At 34.7% G+C, this 18,233-nt stretch overlaps 1 protein-coding gene across 1 annotated transcript in view; it reads right to left on the minus strand.

Moving 5' to 3' along the window:
* The window catches only part of phip (PHIP subunit of CUL4-Ring ligase complex), a 53,825-nt gene extending 37,362 nt beyond the window's left edge, over positions 1–16,463 (minus strand). The window contains exons 1-8 of the mRNA XM_073822937.1: positions 16,358–16,463; positions 16,188–16,246; positions 16,074–16,103; positions 15,863–15,922; positions 12,898–13,048; positions 12,239–12,337; positions 11,458–11,618; positions 1,532–1,753 (exon numbers count right to left, since the gene is read on the minus strand). Of these exons, the coding sequence (XP_073679038.1) occupies positions 1,532–1,753; positions 11,458–11,618; positions 12,239–12,337; positions 12,898–13,048; positions 15,863–15,922; positions 16,074–16,103; positions 16,188–16,246; positions 16,358–16,397 (822 nt within the window). The 5' untranslated portion in view covers positions 16,398–16,463. The remainder of the gene's footprint in view (positions 1–1,531; positions 1,754–11,457; positions 11,619–12,238; positions 12,338–12,897; positions 13,049–15,862; positions 15,923–16,073; positions 16,104–16,187; positions 16,247–16,357) is intronic.
* Positions 16,464–18,233: the final 1,770 nt, after the last annotated feature.

Genomic DNA, 18,233 nt, shown 5'->3' on the forward strand with positions numbered 1-18,233 from the left:
CAAGAGTTTAATCTATCAGTTCACGAGTTCACGCTTACATATAATTAGCCGGAGAATAGTAGTGCATGTTTGGCGTGCTGTCCGGTGAAGGGCTCCGAGCTCGGGAGTGGCCCAAACCCAGAGTACGTTACCCCCCAATAGGAGTAGCGAGAACTCGGAGTGATGAGATGGGGTGGTGGAGGTTTACTGATAAACCATCGAGTGAATTGAGGTGAGTCAGCTGTATTTAAACCTATGGCGCTGATTGACTTGTGATGTTTACGCTAAGCATCTGACGCGCTTCTCCCGAACTTTGTTAATGAAACATCATTTAGCTCTGCTGGTAGCTAAGCGTGTATTGTTGTGATTGGTCGTGGCGTTATCCAATTGCGTGCAGTTAGAGTTTCAAATGCATGCTTGGTGCCGCTCCTCGAGTTAGGCAGTTTTCATTGCTCGATCCCAGACCCTTAATCTTAATAGATTAGGGTCTGGATTTTTCCAGGCTACTATTATCCTACAATGGAGTGCAATATGGTCATCTTTTGCAGTAATTTATTGGGTTACCACAACAAAAAAGACCTAGACTGCTATTGATTTCACAGTGAAAATCTAAAAAAACCCCACTATTTTATTTTAAGAAATGTATGGAAGCCTGTTTCCGCCACTGAATAATAAAAACAGAATGTTATTGCAACCTTTTATATCACAATTCTGACTTTTTTTTGATAAAACTCGCAATTGTGAGTTATAAAGTCAGAATTGTGAGATATAAACATGCAATTCTGAGAAATGAAGTCAGAATGCTATAAACTCACGTGCAAGTAATAAAGTGAGAATTGCGATTCTGACTTTATTTCTTGCAAATGCAAGTTAGTATCTTGCAATTCTGACTTTTTTTCTTGCAATTGCAAGTTTATATCTTACAATTCTGACTTTTTCCTCAAAATTGTGAGATATAAACTCACAAATTTATGAAAAAAAGTCAGAATTGCGGGATATAAACTCTGAGAAAAAAGCCACAACTATGAGATATAAACTCGCAATTCTAACTTTTTCTCAGAATTGCTAAATATAAATTCGGAATTCTGAAGAAAAAAAGTCAGAATTGTGAGTTTGTATCTTGAAATTTTGACTTCTTAACACAGTTGCGAGATTTTTATCATGCAATTCTGACTTTATAACTCGCAACTGCAAGTTTATATCATGCTATTCTGAGAGAAAAGTTAGAATCGCACGTTTATATCTTTCAGTTCTGACTTTATAACTCGCAATTGTTTTAAAAGTTTAAATCTCACAATTCTATGAGAATTTTTTAGAATTGCAAGTTTGTATCATGCAATTCTGAGATGTAAACTCACAATTGCAAGAAAAAAAAGGGCAGAATTGTAAAATGTTGCAATGTCGCAATTACCTTTTTTTTAATTCAGTGGCTGAAATTGGCTTCCATATAAATTACTGTTAAATCTTAAATAGAATCCTTTGTACTGGTGAACGTCTCATAACATTATGTCTGTTAGAAGTGTTAAAATGTGAATGTAAATGTGTCGCGCACCTGTAATGACGTGATGGATGCCGCGTGGCCCTCCAATACCGCCAGCGGGGCGCAGGTCTGCAGGCACCACACTCTGATCATTTTATCACAGCTGCCAGCTGCCAGCAGGGTGTTCTCATAATTCACAGCCATGTCTGAAATCTCTGCCGCATGACCCCTCAGTGTCGCCAGCAAACGCCCGTTATCCGTCGCCCAGATCTTCACCAAACAGTCGTCCGAACCCTGAGGATACACAGCACACACGGTAACCCCTCAGACCCTGCCGAAGTCGTGCATCAGAATGATTTCAAACTTCAAAAGTTCTCTTCAGAAAGTTTGGTCTCTGTACAGCCAAAGAAAATCCACTAGAATTTAGTGAAGTGTTTTGCAAATGAATTAACTCAAGCAGAGTTTTCAGCCAAACGTCTGAAGTTAGACCAAACCCATCGGGCCTCTAAAGATGGGCATATCAAGTCATTTAAATTGACTTAATACAATTACATAAGCTCACACAACAAGATTGGTCTGCGCCAAGAGAGGCACATTACCTAAGAGTGAGTAACAATAACCAAAAAACTCAACTGATGTCACCCTGAAACAACCTTATTGTTTTATGTATCCAAAAGCACTTTGGGAATTTACCTTGCTCATAAAGTCAGCATGAAATCAAAATGCACTCTGTTTACTTCATTACATAAATTCCATGTTATACCAATGAAAAAAAAACTTCCCTTTTCCTCTGAAATAACTTTTTTTTTTTAACTTCAGATCTTTTAGATTTCTACATAAATAGGCTATTGGATAAAGCTAACCAATATCCAAATAGCTATTCAGGCACTGTTTTTATTTGCGGATATTAATTGAGAACACACCAATCTTACATAAAAGCACAATTTTACTAATAAAATCCTCATACTTTATATTAATAAGGTCCCACTTTATATTAGGTGGCCTTAACTACTATGTACTTGTTTTAAAAAAATAAGTACAATGTATTTATTGTGTTCATATTGTATCCCAAAACACTTTTGCTGCTATTGAGGTGGGATACGGGTAAAGTTAGGGACAGGTTTGGTGGTATGGGTAGGTTTAAGGGTGGGTTAAGGTGTAAAAGATGGGTTAACAGTGTAACTATAAATGTAATTACAGAAATTAATCACAGATGTGATTACATGCAGGTATTTTTTTAAAACATAAGTACAATGTAAAAACATAAGTGTACACAATAAGTGCATTGTACCAAATTATTAATTTAATTAAATGTAAGTAAATACTAGTTAAGGCCACCTAATATAAAGTGGGACCATTAATAATATCTAACACTATTTATGTTTTTTGTTTTTTTAAGTTTAAGATGAGACACTGCGGGTGAATAGGCTAAAAAAAAAAACTAATAGTCATCACCTTACTTACCCAGATGATTGATTACATTGAGAATTGCAAAAAAATGTTGTATTACAAATGTTAGGTCTAAATATGTAAATGAGGCATTATTTAATGAAATGTGCACTTTACAATTTACATACATTTCTAGTTCAAAAATACAAATACTGGCTCAAGTCAGTTTCAAAATTTCTGGTTAATTTGTTTGACATATTAGAGTCAATTGTTTTTACAGAGGGGATTTTCAAAATCCGATTTTGGTTATCTCCATAACTCCATTTTTGGGGGAGTAAAATGTTGTATAAACTCAAGAAAATTGTATATGAACAAATCCCTCTGTAAAAATATAGACAGGAATAAAACTGTAATGTTTGGTGTGTGTAAGTGGTCTTGAAGTGGAGATTTATGGCTCGGTGTAGGAGAAAAAACTAATTTTGAGAAAACGACCTTTAAAAATATGTATTGTAATTGAAATCTATGGACACAAATAGATAAAGTGCTATAAAAGAAACATTTAACAGTGTCTTTTGGGTGTTTTCTTTCCACTAGTCTAAAAAAACAAGTTTATGAAAAAGCAAAAAGCCCAAAATCTCAAATATGACAGGTGCATGCAGTGTCTCCACTTAAAATAATATTGTTTATAAATAAAGTATTGTTTTAAAAGGAATGTTTTTATGTATCAAATATGTAAAATATGGGTCATGGGTCAATGTTTTTGAAATTGAGATTTATACAGCATCTGCTGAAAGCTGAAAAAAAAGCTTTCCATTGATGTATGGTTTGTTATAGGACAATTTTTGGCCGAGATACAACTATTTGAAAATCTGGAATCTGAGGGTGCAAAAAATCTAAATATTGAGAAAACCGCCTTAAAATTGTCCAAATGAAGTTCTTAGCAATGCATATTAATAATCAAAAATTACATTTTGATATATTACGGCAGCAAATTTACTAAATATCTTCCTGGAACATGATCTTTACTTAATATCCTAATGATTTTTGGCATAAAAGAAAAATCAATAATTTTAAGCCATACAATGTATTTTTGGTTTTGTGGTCCAGTGTCACGTATGTAGTGTTACAAGTTTAGGATCATTAAGATCTTTATATATATATATATATATATATATATATATATATATAAAAATTGATACTTTTTCAGCAAGGTCACATTAAATTGATCAAAAATAACAGTAAAAACATTTACAATGTTATCAAAAATTGTTTCAAATAAATGCTGCTTTTCAAAATTCTAGTTCATCAAAGAATCCTAGGGGGAAAAAATCAGCACAACATTCACAACAAGAAGAAGAAGAGGAAATGTTTCTTGATTTCACCAAATCAGTATATTAGAAGGATTTGATGTATGAAACTGAAGACTTTGCCTTTACAGGAATAAATTACATTACAATTAAATATATTAAAACAGAACAGTTTTAAATTGTTCTGTTATAATATTAAACTTAAGAAACTTCTTACAAAAGCCTTACAAAATCTTTCTGACCCCAAACTTCCCTATGTCTCCTACAGAAACATTATAAATGTCTGTTATTAATACTACATCTAGCGAGTCGAATGCGAATTTACTGCAAGGTGAATCAAAAATGCTTTTAACCTAAAAACGCAGCACTGTGGCATTACATTACCATGACAACGGGGAGAGGACCATAAAAAAGCAAGCGCTACCTACAACAACTTGAACCCCATGTTTCATTTACAGCTTGATTGAAAGATCCCCTAAGATAATCAGCTTGCCATTTTCCTCCTCGTTTTGTAAACGTGATTTCACAAACATGAAAATATCACTGTTGTTTCCAGAAATACTGGAATTAACTGTGATAATAACATTGATTTTAGCAGGCCACACATGCATATCGAATCCAGCAAAGAAAAATGATCCCCGAGCCACACACAGAGACGAACATTCCCGAAGATCTGTTAAACACAGACGGAATGCCAATGACACACTGGCTAATGGCTCAGGAATATGAAAGAGATGATTTTATTCGTGGCTCGCAGCCAATTCCATAAAAGAAACACTTTTTTCAACATGCGCGCACAGACACGCCCCCCCACGCCGGGAGAGAAAGACCTATAGAAAGAAAAAAAAGAAAAAGAGAAAACACAGAGAGACCAAGATCGAAAGAAGAAAAGACAAAGAGAACAGGAGTAGGAGAGAGAGATAGAGGGGAAAAGGGAGGGAGAGGCAGAAAGAGGGGGAGTAATCCTTGCTGTTCAGCCATTTTTTGAGCATTAAAAACTTGCAGAGTAAAATGGAACCCAAGAGTGCACACTCGAAAACACACATCAGCAAAACACACACAAGCACGATCCTACAGGACGCTTAAAACCAGAGCTCTGACAAATCTTAACAAGCCTGAGAGTGAGATAATATCCGAGAAATGCCTGGATCAAAACACTCGCACTTACCCACACACACAAAATCTTTAAGAAGTTTGTGGGCATGATGAGCAACAGTGTGCTTGTCCCGATGGAACATGTGAACGACCTTTGACCTCTTATCCCAGAGTCAAAACATTATCTGTCCCCATGAGATCAGAAGGCTCACTGTCTAAAAATACCCTTTTAGTCACTAGGAAATTAAGACAGAGTTTCCAGTGTAGCACAACATTGGACGAAAGAAAAGAATTACTCATGAAATCCAACAAAGAGCCATAGAGAGATTTATTAAGGACACATACTACTGTTCAGATGTTACAGGTCAGTACGTTTTTTTATTATTATTATTTGTGACCCTGGACCACAAAACCAGTCTTAAGTCGCTGGGGTATATTTGTAGCAATAGCCAAAAATACATTGTATGGGTCAACATTATTGATTTTTCTTTTATGCCAAAAATCATTAGGAAATTAAGTAAAGATCATGCTCCATGCGATTTTTTGTAAAATTCCTACTATAAATATATCAAAATGTAATTTTTGATTAGTAATATGCATTGTTAAGAACTTAATTTGGACAACTTTAATGGTGATTTTCTCAGTATTTTGATTTTATTGCACCCTCAGATTCCAGGTTTTCAAATAGATGTATCTCGGCCAAATATTGTCCTATCCTTACAAACCATATATCAATAGAAAGCTTATTTATTGAGCTTCCATATGATGTATACATCTCAGTTTTGTAAAATTTAACCTTATAACTGGTTTTGTGGTCCAGGGTCACATTTTTGAAAGAAGTCTCTTACGCGCACCAAGTCTGCATTTATTTGGTCAGTAATACAGAAATATTGTAAAATATTATTACCATTTTAAATAGCTTTTCTATTTTAAATTGTAATGTACTGTATTTCTGTAATGGAAAAGCTTACTTCAGTCTAATATGCTGATTTGGTGCTCAAGAAACATTTCTTATTATTATCATCAATGCTGAAAAAAGGCTCATCATTTGAAACAGTACTTTATTTCTAACGTCAATATTTTTTTGGAAACATTATACAATTTTTCAGCATTCTTTGATGAATAGAAAGTTTAAAAAAAAAATAACTTTTTTGTAACACCATGTATTAACTGATCAGTTTACCAGTTTAATGTGTCCTTGATGAACAAAAGTGTTAATCAAAAATAAATGTGACCCTGGACCACAAAACCAGTCACAAGAGTAATTTTAAATAAGCTTTCCATTGATGTTTGTTAGGATAGGACAATTTTTGGTCGAGATACAACTATTTGAAAACCTTGAGTCTGGGGGCGCAAAAAAAGTCAAAATATTGAGAAAAATCGCCCAAATGAAGTTCTTAGCAATGCATATTACTAATCAATTAAGTTTTGATATATTTACGATAGGAAATTTACAAAATATCTTCATGGAACATGATCTTTACATAATATCCTAATGATTTTTGGCATAAATGAAAAAATCTATCATTTTGACCCCTACAATATATTGTTGGCTATTGCTACTAGGGTTGCACGATATACCGCGATACTAAAGCTTAAGCGAGCAAAAATGCTTCTGACAAATCAGCAATATGACACGAGAAAGAGTTAAGAGTGCTATTTTTGTTTCGTTTCGGTGTTCGAATCCGAATCCGCGTTAGCTTGGGTGAATCACTGATACACTAAGCCATTCATAAAAAGTCATTTGATTCGCTCCTGAAGGATTCAGCCATTTTGAAAGAATTGTTTGAATGACTCAGTGATTTAATCTTGAACGCTGCCACCTGCTGGCAGTTCCCATCAAATGACATTCCTTTCCAACATATTTTTATATTCAGAGTTGTGTATTTAAAACATTCATCTCATAACATTATTTATGCAATCATAAATACAGTCTAAATGCATAAATACCACATCTAAATTCATGTAGCTTCTGTGCAGTGCTAAGATGAGTTTTGATGAGTTTTTATTTGACATTTTGATTCATTTTGTAGAATTGAATTTTAAATTAACAGAATACTGCATGGTATCGTGATACTTCAGCTGGTATAGTATCATAAGTCATTTTATAGTATTGTGACAACCCTAATTGCTACAAATATACCCGTGCTACTTACGACTGGTTTTGTGGTCCAGGGTCACAAATAAACCTTACTGACTCCAAACTTTTGAACAGTAGTGTACAGAGTCTATAAAATGTCCACAGTGCACAATAAAACTCTATTTTTTCGTCAAACCTGTAAATAAATTTCAAGATTTTGAAAAATGTAAAACAACGTAAAAATTATGATTGATTAAAGTTCTTCCTTATTCCTGGGTAAATAATCAAATACATACATTTCTGAAACTGATCATGTGTACAGACTTTCAGATGTTCTTCTTTTTACTGAAGCACAATATGCTCTTGGGATCGTCATCAAATCATGCAATAGAACATGATCATCAGGTTTTACACAAACTTGTGGAGTTTGCAGCTCGAGTACTGGTGTTACTTATGTAAAAAGAGGACAAACAAACTGAGAGACTGAGATAAAATGCAAAACAATCCTTTTTACTAGTGGTCCCACACCTTTGAATCAAAATGCATGCAAAACACTTCCTGTACATGATAAATGACTCAGACTAGTGTTGTCAAAAGTCCCGGTACTTCGGTACCAAGTCGGTACTAAAAAAATTAAAACGTTACGGTACCAGGTTTTCTTAAGTACCGGTGGTACCGACTATCCGGTCAACCCGGTTCTTGATACGCTATACAAAAGGTGCGCTCTCACGCACTGCACAGTTGCGCTCTATTCAGCGGTGCTGCTGATGCCGCGGCTCTGACTCCACTTGTTGACAAAGAAGAGCCAGGCTTGCTCCAAATAGTTTGGATTTGCGGCTGAACAAGGCGAACATCATAGATCATCAAAAAACTATTTGCAAAAGATGTCGTCTAGGTTCTCTCGAAAGGAGGAAACATCAAACTTAAAACACCTCAAAGATCGACTCCGGAATCAAATGAAAGAGTTCAAGTAAGGTAAGTTTCATTTTAATTTCATATTTAGAGCATTATTGCATATTTTAATTTGAATGTCAGACTGAAATAAACATCACCGTTTGTGTAGTGAATCGTTAGCATAAGCGCGGCTAACGCTAATATGCTGGGCATTAGAATGAATTTGAACCAACGCTCCTATAACTTTTGTTAGAGTAAAAAAAATAAGGACATGATGTATTTACTATTTTTTACACAAATGACATGTGTATCCAAAATATATGTGTTAGAGAATGTACACATGTATGTGTCGTTAACAATGTTTATGTCCTTAATATGAGTCTGTCAGAAAACGTTCTAGGTTTATTCTTGACTGGATAAATATGAATGCAGTTTGGATTGAATAAAAGTACAATCAAATAAAACACGTTTTATCCCGTTTAGTTTGGTAATACTTTAAAATAAGATCAAATTCATGCATCATCTAACATAAACTTAAAGTAAGTTAAACATATTTTTACAACATTAATTCATGTTTGTGAATGTTATTTAATACAAAAAGACATGATCATGTTTGTTCATGTTTAACAGATTAATATGATTTTATGCATTAGTAAATGTTGAAATTAGCCTAACCTCACTAAGAATAATTGCCATGTAATGTTAACTACTGTTTATTGTTAGGCGATGTTATCTAACAAATGAAAATTGTAAAGTGTTTTTAATACTGCAGTTTTCATCTGTGATAGACACTTGTCTTAATATATGTAATCTTATCTTAATTTATTATAACAGCTGAGGTTAGTTTTTTACTGAAAATTCATATTTTGCTGGTGTCAATGATCTAATGTTGCATCTGGTCAGACTTAGGCCATGGCTTTACTTAAGTATATTATATTTCTTTTTACAGTTGCAGATTAAGGAAGATCATGAAAGACCCCAGCGAACTCTAAAACAGACAACAGTACAGATGTTTTTCAGCAACAGCAGCAGAAATATGACAAAAAGTTTTGGGTGAAGCTTGTTTACATTTTTTATGCCTGTAATTTATTTAGATGTTATTTCATTACTAAAATGTTTACAAATACTTTAACCTGTGAAAAAACTTAAATTTTACATTAGTATAAAGAATGGCACTGTTTTTTGTACATTTTATTTTTTTTATTAATAAAAAATAGTGTGTTGCTCAATTAATATGTTATTGTGTTTTGCTTTGGTACCGAAATTGGTACCGAGAACCGTGGATTTCCAATGGTATTGGTACCGAATACTGAAATTTTGGTACCGTGACAACACTAACTCAGACACAACAAAACAGGCCAGAATCGATACTGTGACACTTCAAAATATGATAAGAGCAATCCGCATTTACAAGTATTTATTTGCTTATATCCAAATGATCTTACCATGTAAAATAAACACAATGGCTCTGTTAATGATACTCCATGATAAACTATGGAACAGCACTTCTGAATTACATACAGTGTGAACATATAACTCTCTTACGGGTAAGTCCCTGATCAACTCATAAAACCACAGCTGCTTTCAGAACCTTTAAAGTCCCAAACTCACCAAACAGCGATCAAATCCCTCAATTCAATAGGTCATTTGAGACCATTATGTTCACTGGGGGATTTTCAGTGTTAAAGCGCTTGACCTCAAATGCTTTATTATTATGACACATTAACAGCACCCTAAAATTGTGACATCCCTTTAAATTTCATAATGGATAGACATTCAGCTGTATGTATATAGTTTAATGAGGCATACAGACTAATTAAAGCAACACTGGCTTCAAAACAAAGTGATTTAAATCTGCTACATTGTACATTGGTTTTTGTTTCTTCCAACTGATAAATCAGTACACTACATTTATGTGGAACAAACAGATATTTCAGAATTTATATTTATTTAAATATCAACTATAATGGATATTAGGTAATATGTTAAAAAGCAAAAACATCACAGGTCATGGTAAATGAGGGAGCGTAAATGCAAATGTAGGTCCAGTTCATATTAGCTTGCCTTAACTACTAAGTACTTACATCAAAAAATAAGTACAATGTACTTACTCTGTTCATATTGCATTGCAAAACACTTTCTCTGCTTTGAGGTAGGATACGGGTAAGGTTAGGGGTGTCATTATAGTAATGTGTAATTACAGATGTAATTACATGCAGGTGTTTTTTTATATATAAGTACAATGTAAAAATATGTATGTATATATAAGTGCACAGTATCAAATTATTATTTTAAGTGCAAGTACACAGTAGTTAAGGCCATCTAATATAAAGTGGGACCCAAATTTATAATGTGGGATATATGGAGTTGCACACTATACACTGTAAACAAGGTTTCCACAAATTTTGACCAGTAATTTTTTTTTGTCATTTGTGATCACTGGGTAAGCTTTTTAAAATATCTATAATTTTCTAGATTATTTATCAAATAATTATCCTTAACTAATAGCTAATAAACTAAAAAAATGAGCTTGGCATAGCTAGAAAAACTAATATTAATTCAATCAAATCTAGGCCTAAAAATCAAAATCGTGAAATTCACAGATTTTTTCCCCCATGTCCTTGATATGCTGGTATAAATAAGGAAAAACACTTCCTATTCCAAAGTGTTTTCAAACAAACTCAAAAGCTTGCAATCATTCTCTGAATGTTTTCTATCACTTAAAGAAATCATTTTCAATGTTTTTGAAATCTCTTTTGAAAAGCTGATATTGAAGTCATCTTTTCAATCCATCCAATTAACTCTCACAATAAAACCCAACAATAAATTAATATGTACAAAATATCTTCTCCCTGTGGTCAAACCACTTAAATATGTTCCCAGATACACATGTGAGCACACACACACACACACACACACACACACACACACACACACACACACACACACACACACACACACACACACACACACACACACACACAAAAGCACTCTGAGTCTGACAGCACAAAAACAAATTAGAATTTCATAACCTGATGTAATACTACACTCCAAAAAACTGTACTCCAAAAGGAAGCAAAGGGAGGCTGCACAATTTAAATACTAAATGGTTAAACTATGGTTTAAAAACCTATACACAGTACTTTACATTTTGTCCATATCCTCAATTTCAGAAAAAAAGGAAAGCAAATTCAATTTTTTTTCCTAGTCTGTCATAAAGCCAGATGTCTTACTGTGAAGATGCGGCGACCGCTGCGGTCGAAGGTAACGCAGTACACAGATGACAGGTGTCCCAGAATCCTCTTGTGCATCTTCATATGTTGGTAAACAGCTGTAGGGACCAGCTGACCCAACCGATATGAGCCATTCAGCCTCCGACTGTATATTGTTTCCGCTAAAGCACACAAGACAAGCAAAACAAAATCAGAACAAATACACTTAAATCTTCAGCTTGCCAAGTAAATTCTTAATATAACTACTTCATCTGGAACAAAAAATACATTTTTGGTAACACTTTACAATAAGGTGTCATTTGTTAACATTGATTAATGTACTAACTAACATGAACAAAGAATTAAATGTATTACACTATTTATTAATCTGTTATTGTTAGTTAATAAAAATACAGTCATTCATTGTTTGCTCATGTTAATTCACAGTGCATTAACTAATGTTAAAAAGCACTACTTATGATTTTAATTATACATTAGTAAATGCTGATTATTAAATTCAATTATTAAATGCTGTAGATGTGTTGTTCATTCTTAGTCCATGTTAACTAATGTAGTTAACTATTGTTAACTAATGAACCTTATTGTAAATGTATAGTCCACACTTTTAAAAATTAAAAAATGTCATAATTTCAATAAATCCTTATTTCAAACTGTATATTCTAATTCAATAATCAAATCAATGAAAAACAAAACAGTTTATTATAAAGATATAAGGGTGTGTATGAATGTTGTTTTGTCCACTGGAATACATCAAAACAACAACCAATAAGAGGCGACTTACCAATATTGGGCGGGCTTCCATAGATGACTGGCGGCTCGGGTGGCCTGCCACAGTGCAGGGCTGCGAGGGCGGACCCCTTCCATACCACGTGCTTACAACCTGGCAACAAACACGTGGGACTGTCACTAAATATACACTGTAAAAGTGACTGAATCTCTAGGCACACTTACACGAACTGCCATTGGCATACACATCCACCGCAAAGCAATATGCAATTACATGCTTTTGTTTTATTTCTATGAAGGCCAGTTGCAGTATTCTTGATCATTTTAATTGGAATCTGTTCTAATTTGAAGACAGGATTATTAAAAATACCTGTTATTGCTATTGATCAATTATCATTCCACTTTTTTACATACTAGCTATTATCTCAGACGTGAAATGCCATTTGTAAGCATTACAAAAGGTTAAGTGAAATCTTTAATGAATTTGCTAAATGTGAAGGTAGTACTGGTACTATCTTCAACTTTTTACATTCAAAAAACAGTGGCACTCGAAATACACATCTGATGCATACATTATAACATCGCTTTACAGCAGCAATGGTGTTAATGCTCCAAATCAAAACACTGCATTAATTTGCTTAACCTGCAAACTGGTTAATTTCCTTATTATAAAAAAATGATGAACATATTTAATCTGCATATAGAAACACTCACTCTTGTTTGTACGTAGCAACGACTGGCGTCCAGCTCCCAGCAGTGAGTTAACTCCAGGTACGCTGGCTGGTACTTCTCTTTCTAAAAGAGGACTCACTCGCTCACACACCTGCAACAGGTGATCTGGAGAAATGTGCCTGTACAATTTGACCTGTACACAGTCACAAACATGCATTAGTGCAAACGCATGTGTTTTAAATTCCTACATTTGTATTTAAATACATTCGTAAATCATTTTTATATAATATTCATTATACTCAATTATTGTGTTGTAATAATGCATGCATAGAAATTAGATATTTAAAAAAAAAACATAAATGCAAGAACAGGTTTTTGTGCAAATATAATGCAAACAGTTTGCAACCTTGCAGTCAATTTATGTGTACTTATCTACACATAAAGAGTTCATTTGCGAAAACAAATAACAAATAGCCATTTTCAAAAAATATATTTTTCATTGTGCATTCCAATTAATCTCAATCAAATTGCAGTTGGGTTAACTAACACAATAAAAACATGATAACATAATAAAAAACATGATTTTGAAAATTAAAAAACAAAAACGAGTTATCTATTTTTGCAAATAAGCTCATATAATTTCACGCTTTGATAACTTCATATAATTAAAATGATAGAATTCATAAACTAAATTTTCTACTACTACATTAAAATTTAATCAATGTGTGTATCTACCTGTATCCCCATAAAATATTTTAATGAGTTTGCATTACAATAAGGTTCATTATTAACATTAGTTAACTACTTCAGTTAACATGCACTAAGAATAAACAATACTTCTACAGGATTTATTAATCTTAATTAATGTTAATTTCAGCATTTACTAATGCATTATTAAAATCAGAAGTTGCGTTTGTTAACATTAGGTAATGCACTGATGAACTAACATGATCAACAAAAGAATTAATGTATTTTTATTAACTACCATTAACAAAGATTAACAAATGTTGTAATAAACGTACTGTTCATTGTTTATTCATGTTAATTAATACATTAACTAACATTATTGGAACCTTCTTGTAAAGTGCCAACCGTATGTTAAAAAAAAATAATAATTAGATAACAAAATGAAGATATATACTTAAAAATGCATTTACATGACAATGCACACATGAAAACCCTTCACATAATAGCATATTTCTAATCTCATGGAGGATTATATTCGACACTTCGTTTTAAAACAATACAGTGTTACTGCCGTATTGCAAGGCTCTTTTTATCTTTCCATATTTTCCCAAGAGATGAATCTAATCTACAGTGTAAAATGTTCACCCCCCTGCGCAGCGCGTCAGTCCGGGCATCTTTTATCAAGCCTGTTCAGCAGATCCAGCTTCCAACGGCAGACCAGTAATTAATGTGGCTTTAATTGCATTTAGCGTCATCCTATTGGTCTACAAACGTGCGCCGCACACACATTTCATATCTATCAACACACACACACACACACACACACACACACACACAAAAGCTTAGCTAATGACTGTATGAGTAAAGCGATGTTTAACATTGAGTGAATCATGGTGTAACACTAATTATAAAATTAAATCTAAATATATGTAAATATACAGTTTGGTTAATGAATCATCATGCATAATTATTGTTTTGCTGTTAATGTATTACATATAAATTATTAAACTAGTAACTGCAAAAAAAAATGTTTTTGAATTTTAAAATGCGTAAAATGCCATTTCCTTTACATTACAATTTTAATGCAATATTGTTCTTACCATCATTACTTAATTAATCTTATGAATAATGATAATTAATGCAGATTGCATAGCTCATTAACATATTGATCGAGGGACTCGAGACATGACAAAAAAAATTAATTGACAGCGCCAACATCAGGCGGCGAAGTCTTGTGCGCGTTATTCCTACCCACAATCTGCAGGCACGGGCTTTAACATCTCCACACACGGCAGTGAAATCATCCACGAACGGTCACACACGCACACACACAAACGCAAACACACACGCATTCACTCACTATAATACACCGGGATCTAGTGGCGTAGCGGCGAGCGAGATCAGCGAGACAATCGCGAATACAAAATAACAGATTATCGCTACAATGTGTGTGAATTTCACCGACGGAGATACAGCAGTAACAGCCTGTGTGATTAACAGACAGTTGAGTCTATTAGTTACGCAACTGATATATATTGGGGGCTGGCCATAACAGGGGCTGGATCAAAACACACTAAGTTTTAAAATCTAGATATTTCGGTATCTCCCAGTTCGAAAGCGGCTTCAAACTCTCTTTCTGAGTGAGATTACTATGTAGAATAGCGAGGTACAGAAAAATGCAAATGATTGGATTAATCATTTATTTACTTTTGTAAATATCGTAATTAATAAATTAATCAATACGTACTCATTCCGATGTACCTCTCATTTGTATTATCGGCCTCAAGACTGAGCACTGTCTGTTTGAAAATATTTCCTCCGAAGAAAAATATTGTCAGGACCGCTTAGAAAAAAATTCCAGCTCTCTGCTGAGATCCTCTACGTCTCCGGCTTTGTTGCTTCCTGCTCCAAAAGCTTAGTTTAAGTGAAATAAACTAAGGTAAAAAGAGTATTTTACCCTGACTATGGTTGTATTGCATGGAGCAGAGCGCCTCCATCCCGCCCCGCTTTCAGTCTCTGGCGCACTGGTCCCTCCTCCCTCCGCTCCCTTCCCCTTATAGCACCACATTCATGACGTCTCTTTATTTCTACATCAATTTTAACATCTATTTACACCTTGCGGACAGCACTGTGACCAAACTCATATCCCTGAGGTCAGGCCAGGCTCTGGGTTCACCCGTTGACGGTCCTTTCTAAGCCTGAGGTTGGTTTTTCCCCGTGTGTTCGGGTTAAGTTTTTTTCCTGATTTAAAAATTGCGGGAAATTCAATTTCTTATTTTGCTCTCTAAAAAGTTTTCTCTCGGTTATAGGGATCCCTTACCAAATTTTCGTAACTCCCTGGGTGTTCTTTGCCAGTCCAGTCAACCCTTCTGGGTAACAGCTGTAATGGAAAAACAGTGTTAAATAGGTCTAGGTAAATTCTAAGCAGCCGATTTTGTGTTTTTAAACCATAAATATGAAATCTGCGTGAAATTAACAGCCTAAAGTGCAGCGCAGTGAGATGCGACGCGAGTAGGGCTCTCGCTGCTTACCTCCTTCTCCTGAACCTCCCGTATCAAGGTCTGAAAAAAGCACAAAAACGGCAAATTACGGTTCAATCTTTTCCAGAAAGGTCGTTTAACATCCTAAATTACAAAATCACCCACCTCTGCCGCGTCCTGACAAGGTCCAGCTTCTAAAAATCGGGCTATTAGGAAGTACAGTTCTGCGAGATGGGGGAGAATGAGCTACATTAGCTTTCAAGAAGGACGTGGTGGGAAAGGCAGAGGTATATAAAAATATTCCAACGTCACCTTTCTGAATCCCTTTTACTCACCGGATTTCAACTGCGCGATGTGTTTACGCTCAGCAGCCATGTTTAGGGTTGTTTTGGGGGTGAAGGAGAAGGTGTGTGTGGCCGTTCTGGGAAGCGGGTATCGCTGGGCTGCCCTGTAGTTGTCAGTGTTTGTTCACCAGGAAGAGCCTGCGCCTCCATTCACCCAACACACAGAAAGCAGATCCGGCACGTCGATTGAGGCTTCCGCGCTCTCGCGAAATAGTCCACTCTCAGGCACAACGTGCCACGCGTCGATGCGGACAAACATCCCGAGCGACGGGGCGTTTGTGGTTGATAAGAAACGATGTTTCTAAAATTTACAGTTTAATGCACATTAAGGTGTTTGTAAATATTTTAGGTTTCAGTTTACGCTCCTCACCCCCTCCTTCCTCCAGCACAACCCCTTTGCGCAGGACTGAGTCTGTGCTGTCAGGGAGGCTGCGATGCTAACGCTGAAGGGGAAAAAGAAGGCAATGGTGGCTCGTTTTATGCAATAATTTAGCTATTTATTCAGGCTTCGGTTATTTATCTGCTGAGTCCCGGGCCCTGAGCTTTAATGGCGCCTTTTGTTCCTCGGTCTGTCGACCTTGCAGACAGCGAAGCACCATGTTTCTCTCACAACAGCATATTGAAGCTCACTATCAACACCTGAATACTAGCCCCGTATTCGTGTGCTTGTAAAGTGTATAAAAGTCCATTTGTTTTAATCTTAAACCAGACTTATTTCAAGGAACCCACCCCCTCTCTCGGTTGTGATTTGGATTGGGAAGTCCTCCATTTCTTTCCCAAAAGCGAGCGGGCAGTAAAATGGGGGAAGGGTTGTAAACAGGGAGAATGTAATGAATTAAACCTTGTAAGTTACAGGAATCCAGTGACTAATGGCAACAGCAGACAAAATAGGACATCGGTGATCTTATTTTTATATTTTTATGTTACATAGTCTACACAGTCTTATCTATTTTAAAGAAACATACAGACGTCTCTGTGTCTAGTTAAAGGTTGTGTAAAACAAATTATTTTACAACAAAGTATTTTAATACCACAAAACTATATTCATTACATATAAGTATCGTACATTATTTTCTTTCTTCTTACCTAAATGAAAGCAATCAAATGCATAAGCAGTGGGGATGTTTGCTTTAATGAGCCAGCTGAAGTTGTGGCTTATGTAGACTCATCTTGCGGCCTTAATTTAGGTAAACTTATTTATGACTCAGTCAAATGACTTTAAAAGGCCTATTGAGTTTTAACCTTCTGTAAGGAAATGCTGAAGTATAGTAGTTGTGTATTTTATGATCTAACTTGTCTAAATACTAAGTTCCCTAATTAGTTATCCATGTTAAATAAACACCACCAGCTGTTTTACAATCAATGCTTGTGGAGTTCCAAAGGCTAAAGCTACTTTTTGCTTTGACCGTATTTTGCAAGTGATGCAAATGGGAGTTCAAATTAAGGCTTAATAACCCAGCAACCATTAAAGAATATGAAAACATACAGCTTTATAGACTACTTTGTAACATTGTTTGTCAATTTATTTAGAACGTATAGTGTTTATGTATTTGTGAATGCGTGTATGTACTTAAGTTTAATAAAAATAAAAATAAAACACTTTCTTTAATGATATTCAGGATGTCCCTGTTTGAAAACAAACGGTCTAAAAATGCAAAATAAATAAATAATTGTATGGTTAGCTTTATTAATTATAATTAGCAAACTAAACATGTTTATGTACAGTCAAACCAAAATTTATTCAGACACCTTTAGCATTTCTCACATTATCACAGTGTACTCACTATAGTTTAGAAAATGGTCATAAAATATTACAAGAACTAAACTGTGTCAGAACAAATTAATCTTGATAATGTCAGATTTTGCT

Source organism: Garra rufa, chromosome 18 (assembly GCF_049309525.1).
Source record: "Garra rufa chromosome 18, GarRuf1.0, whole genome shotgun sequence".
Lineage (NCBI taxonomy): Eukaryota > Metazoa > Chordata > Actinopteri > Cypriniformes > Cyprinidae > Garra > Garra rufa.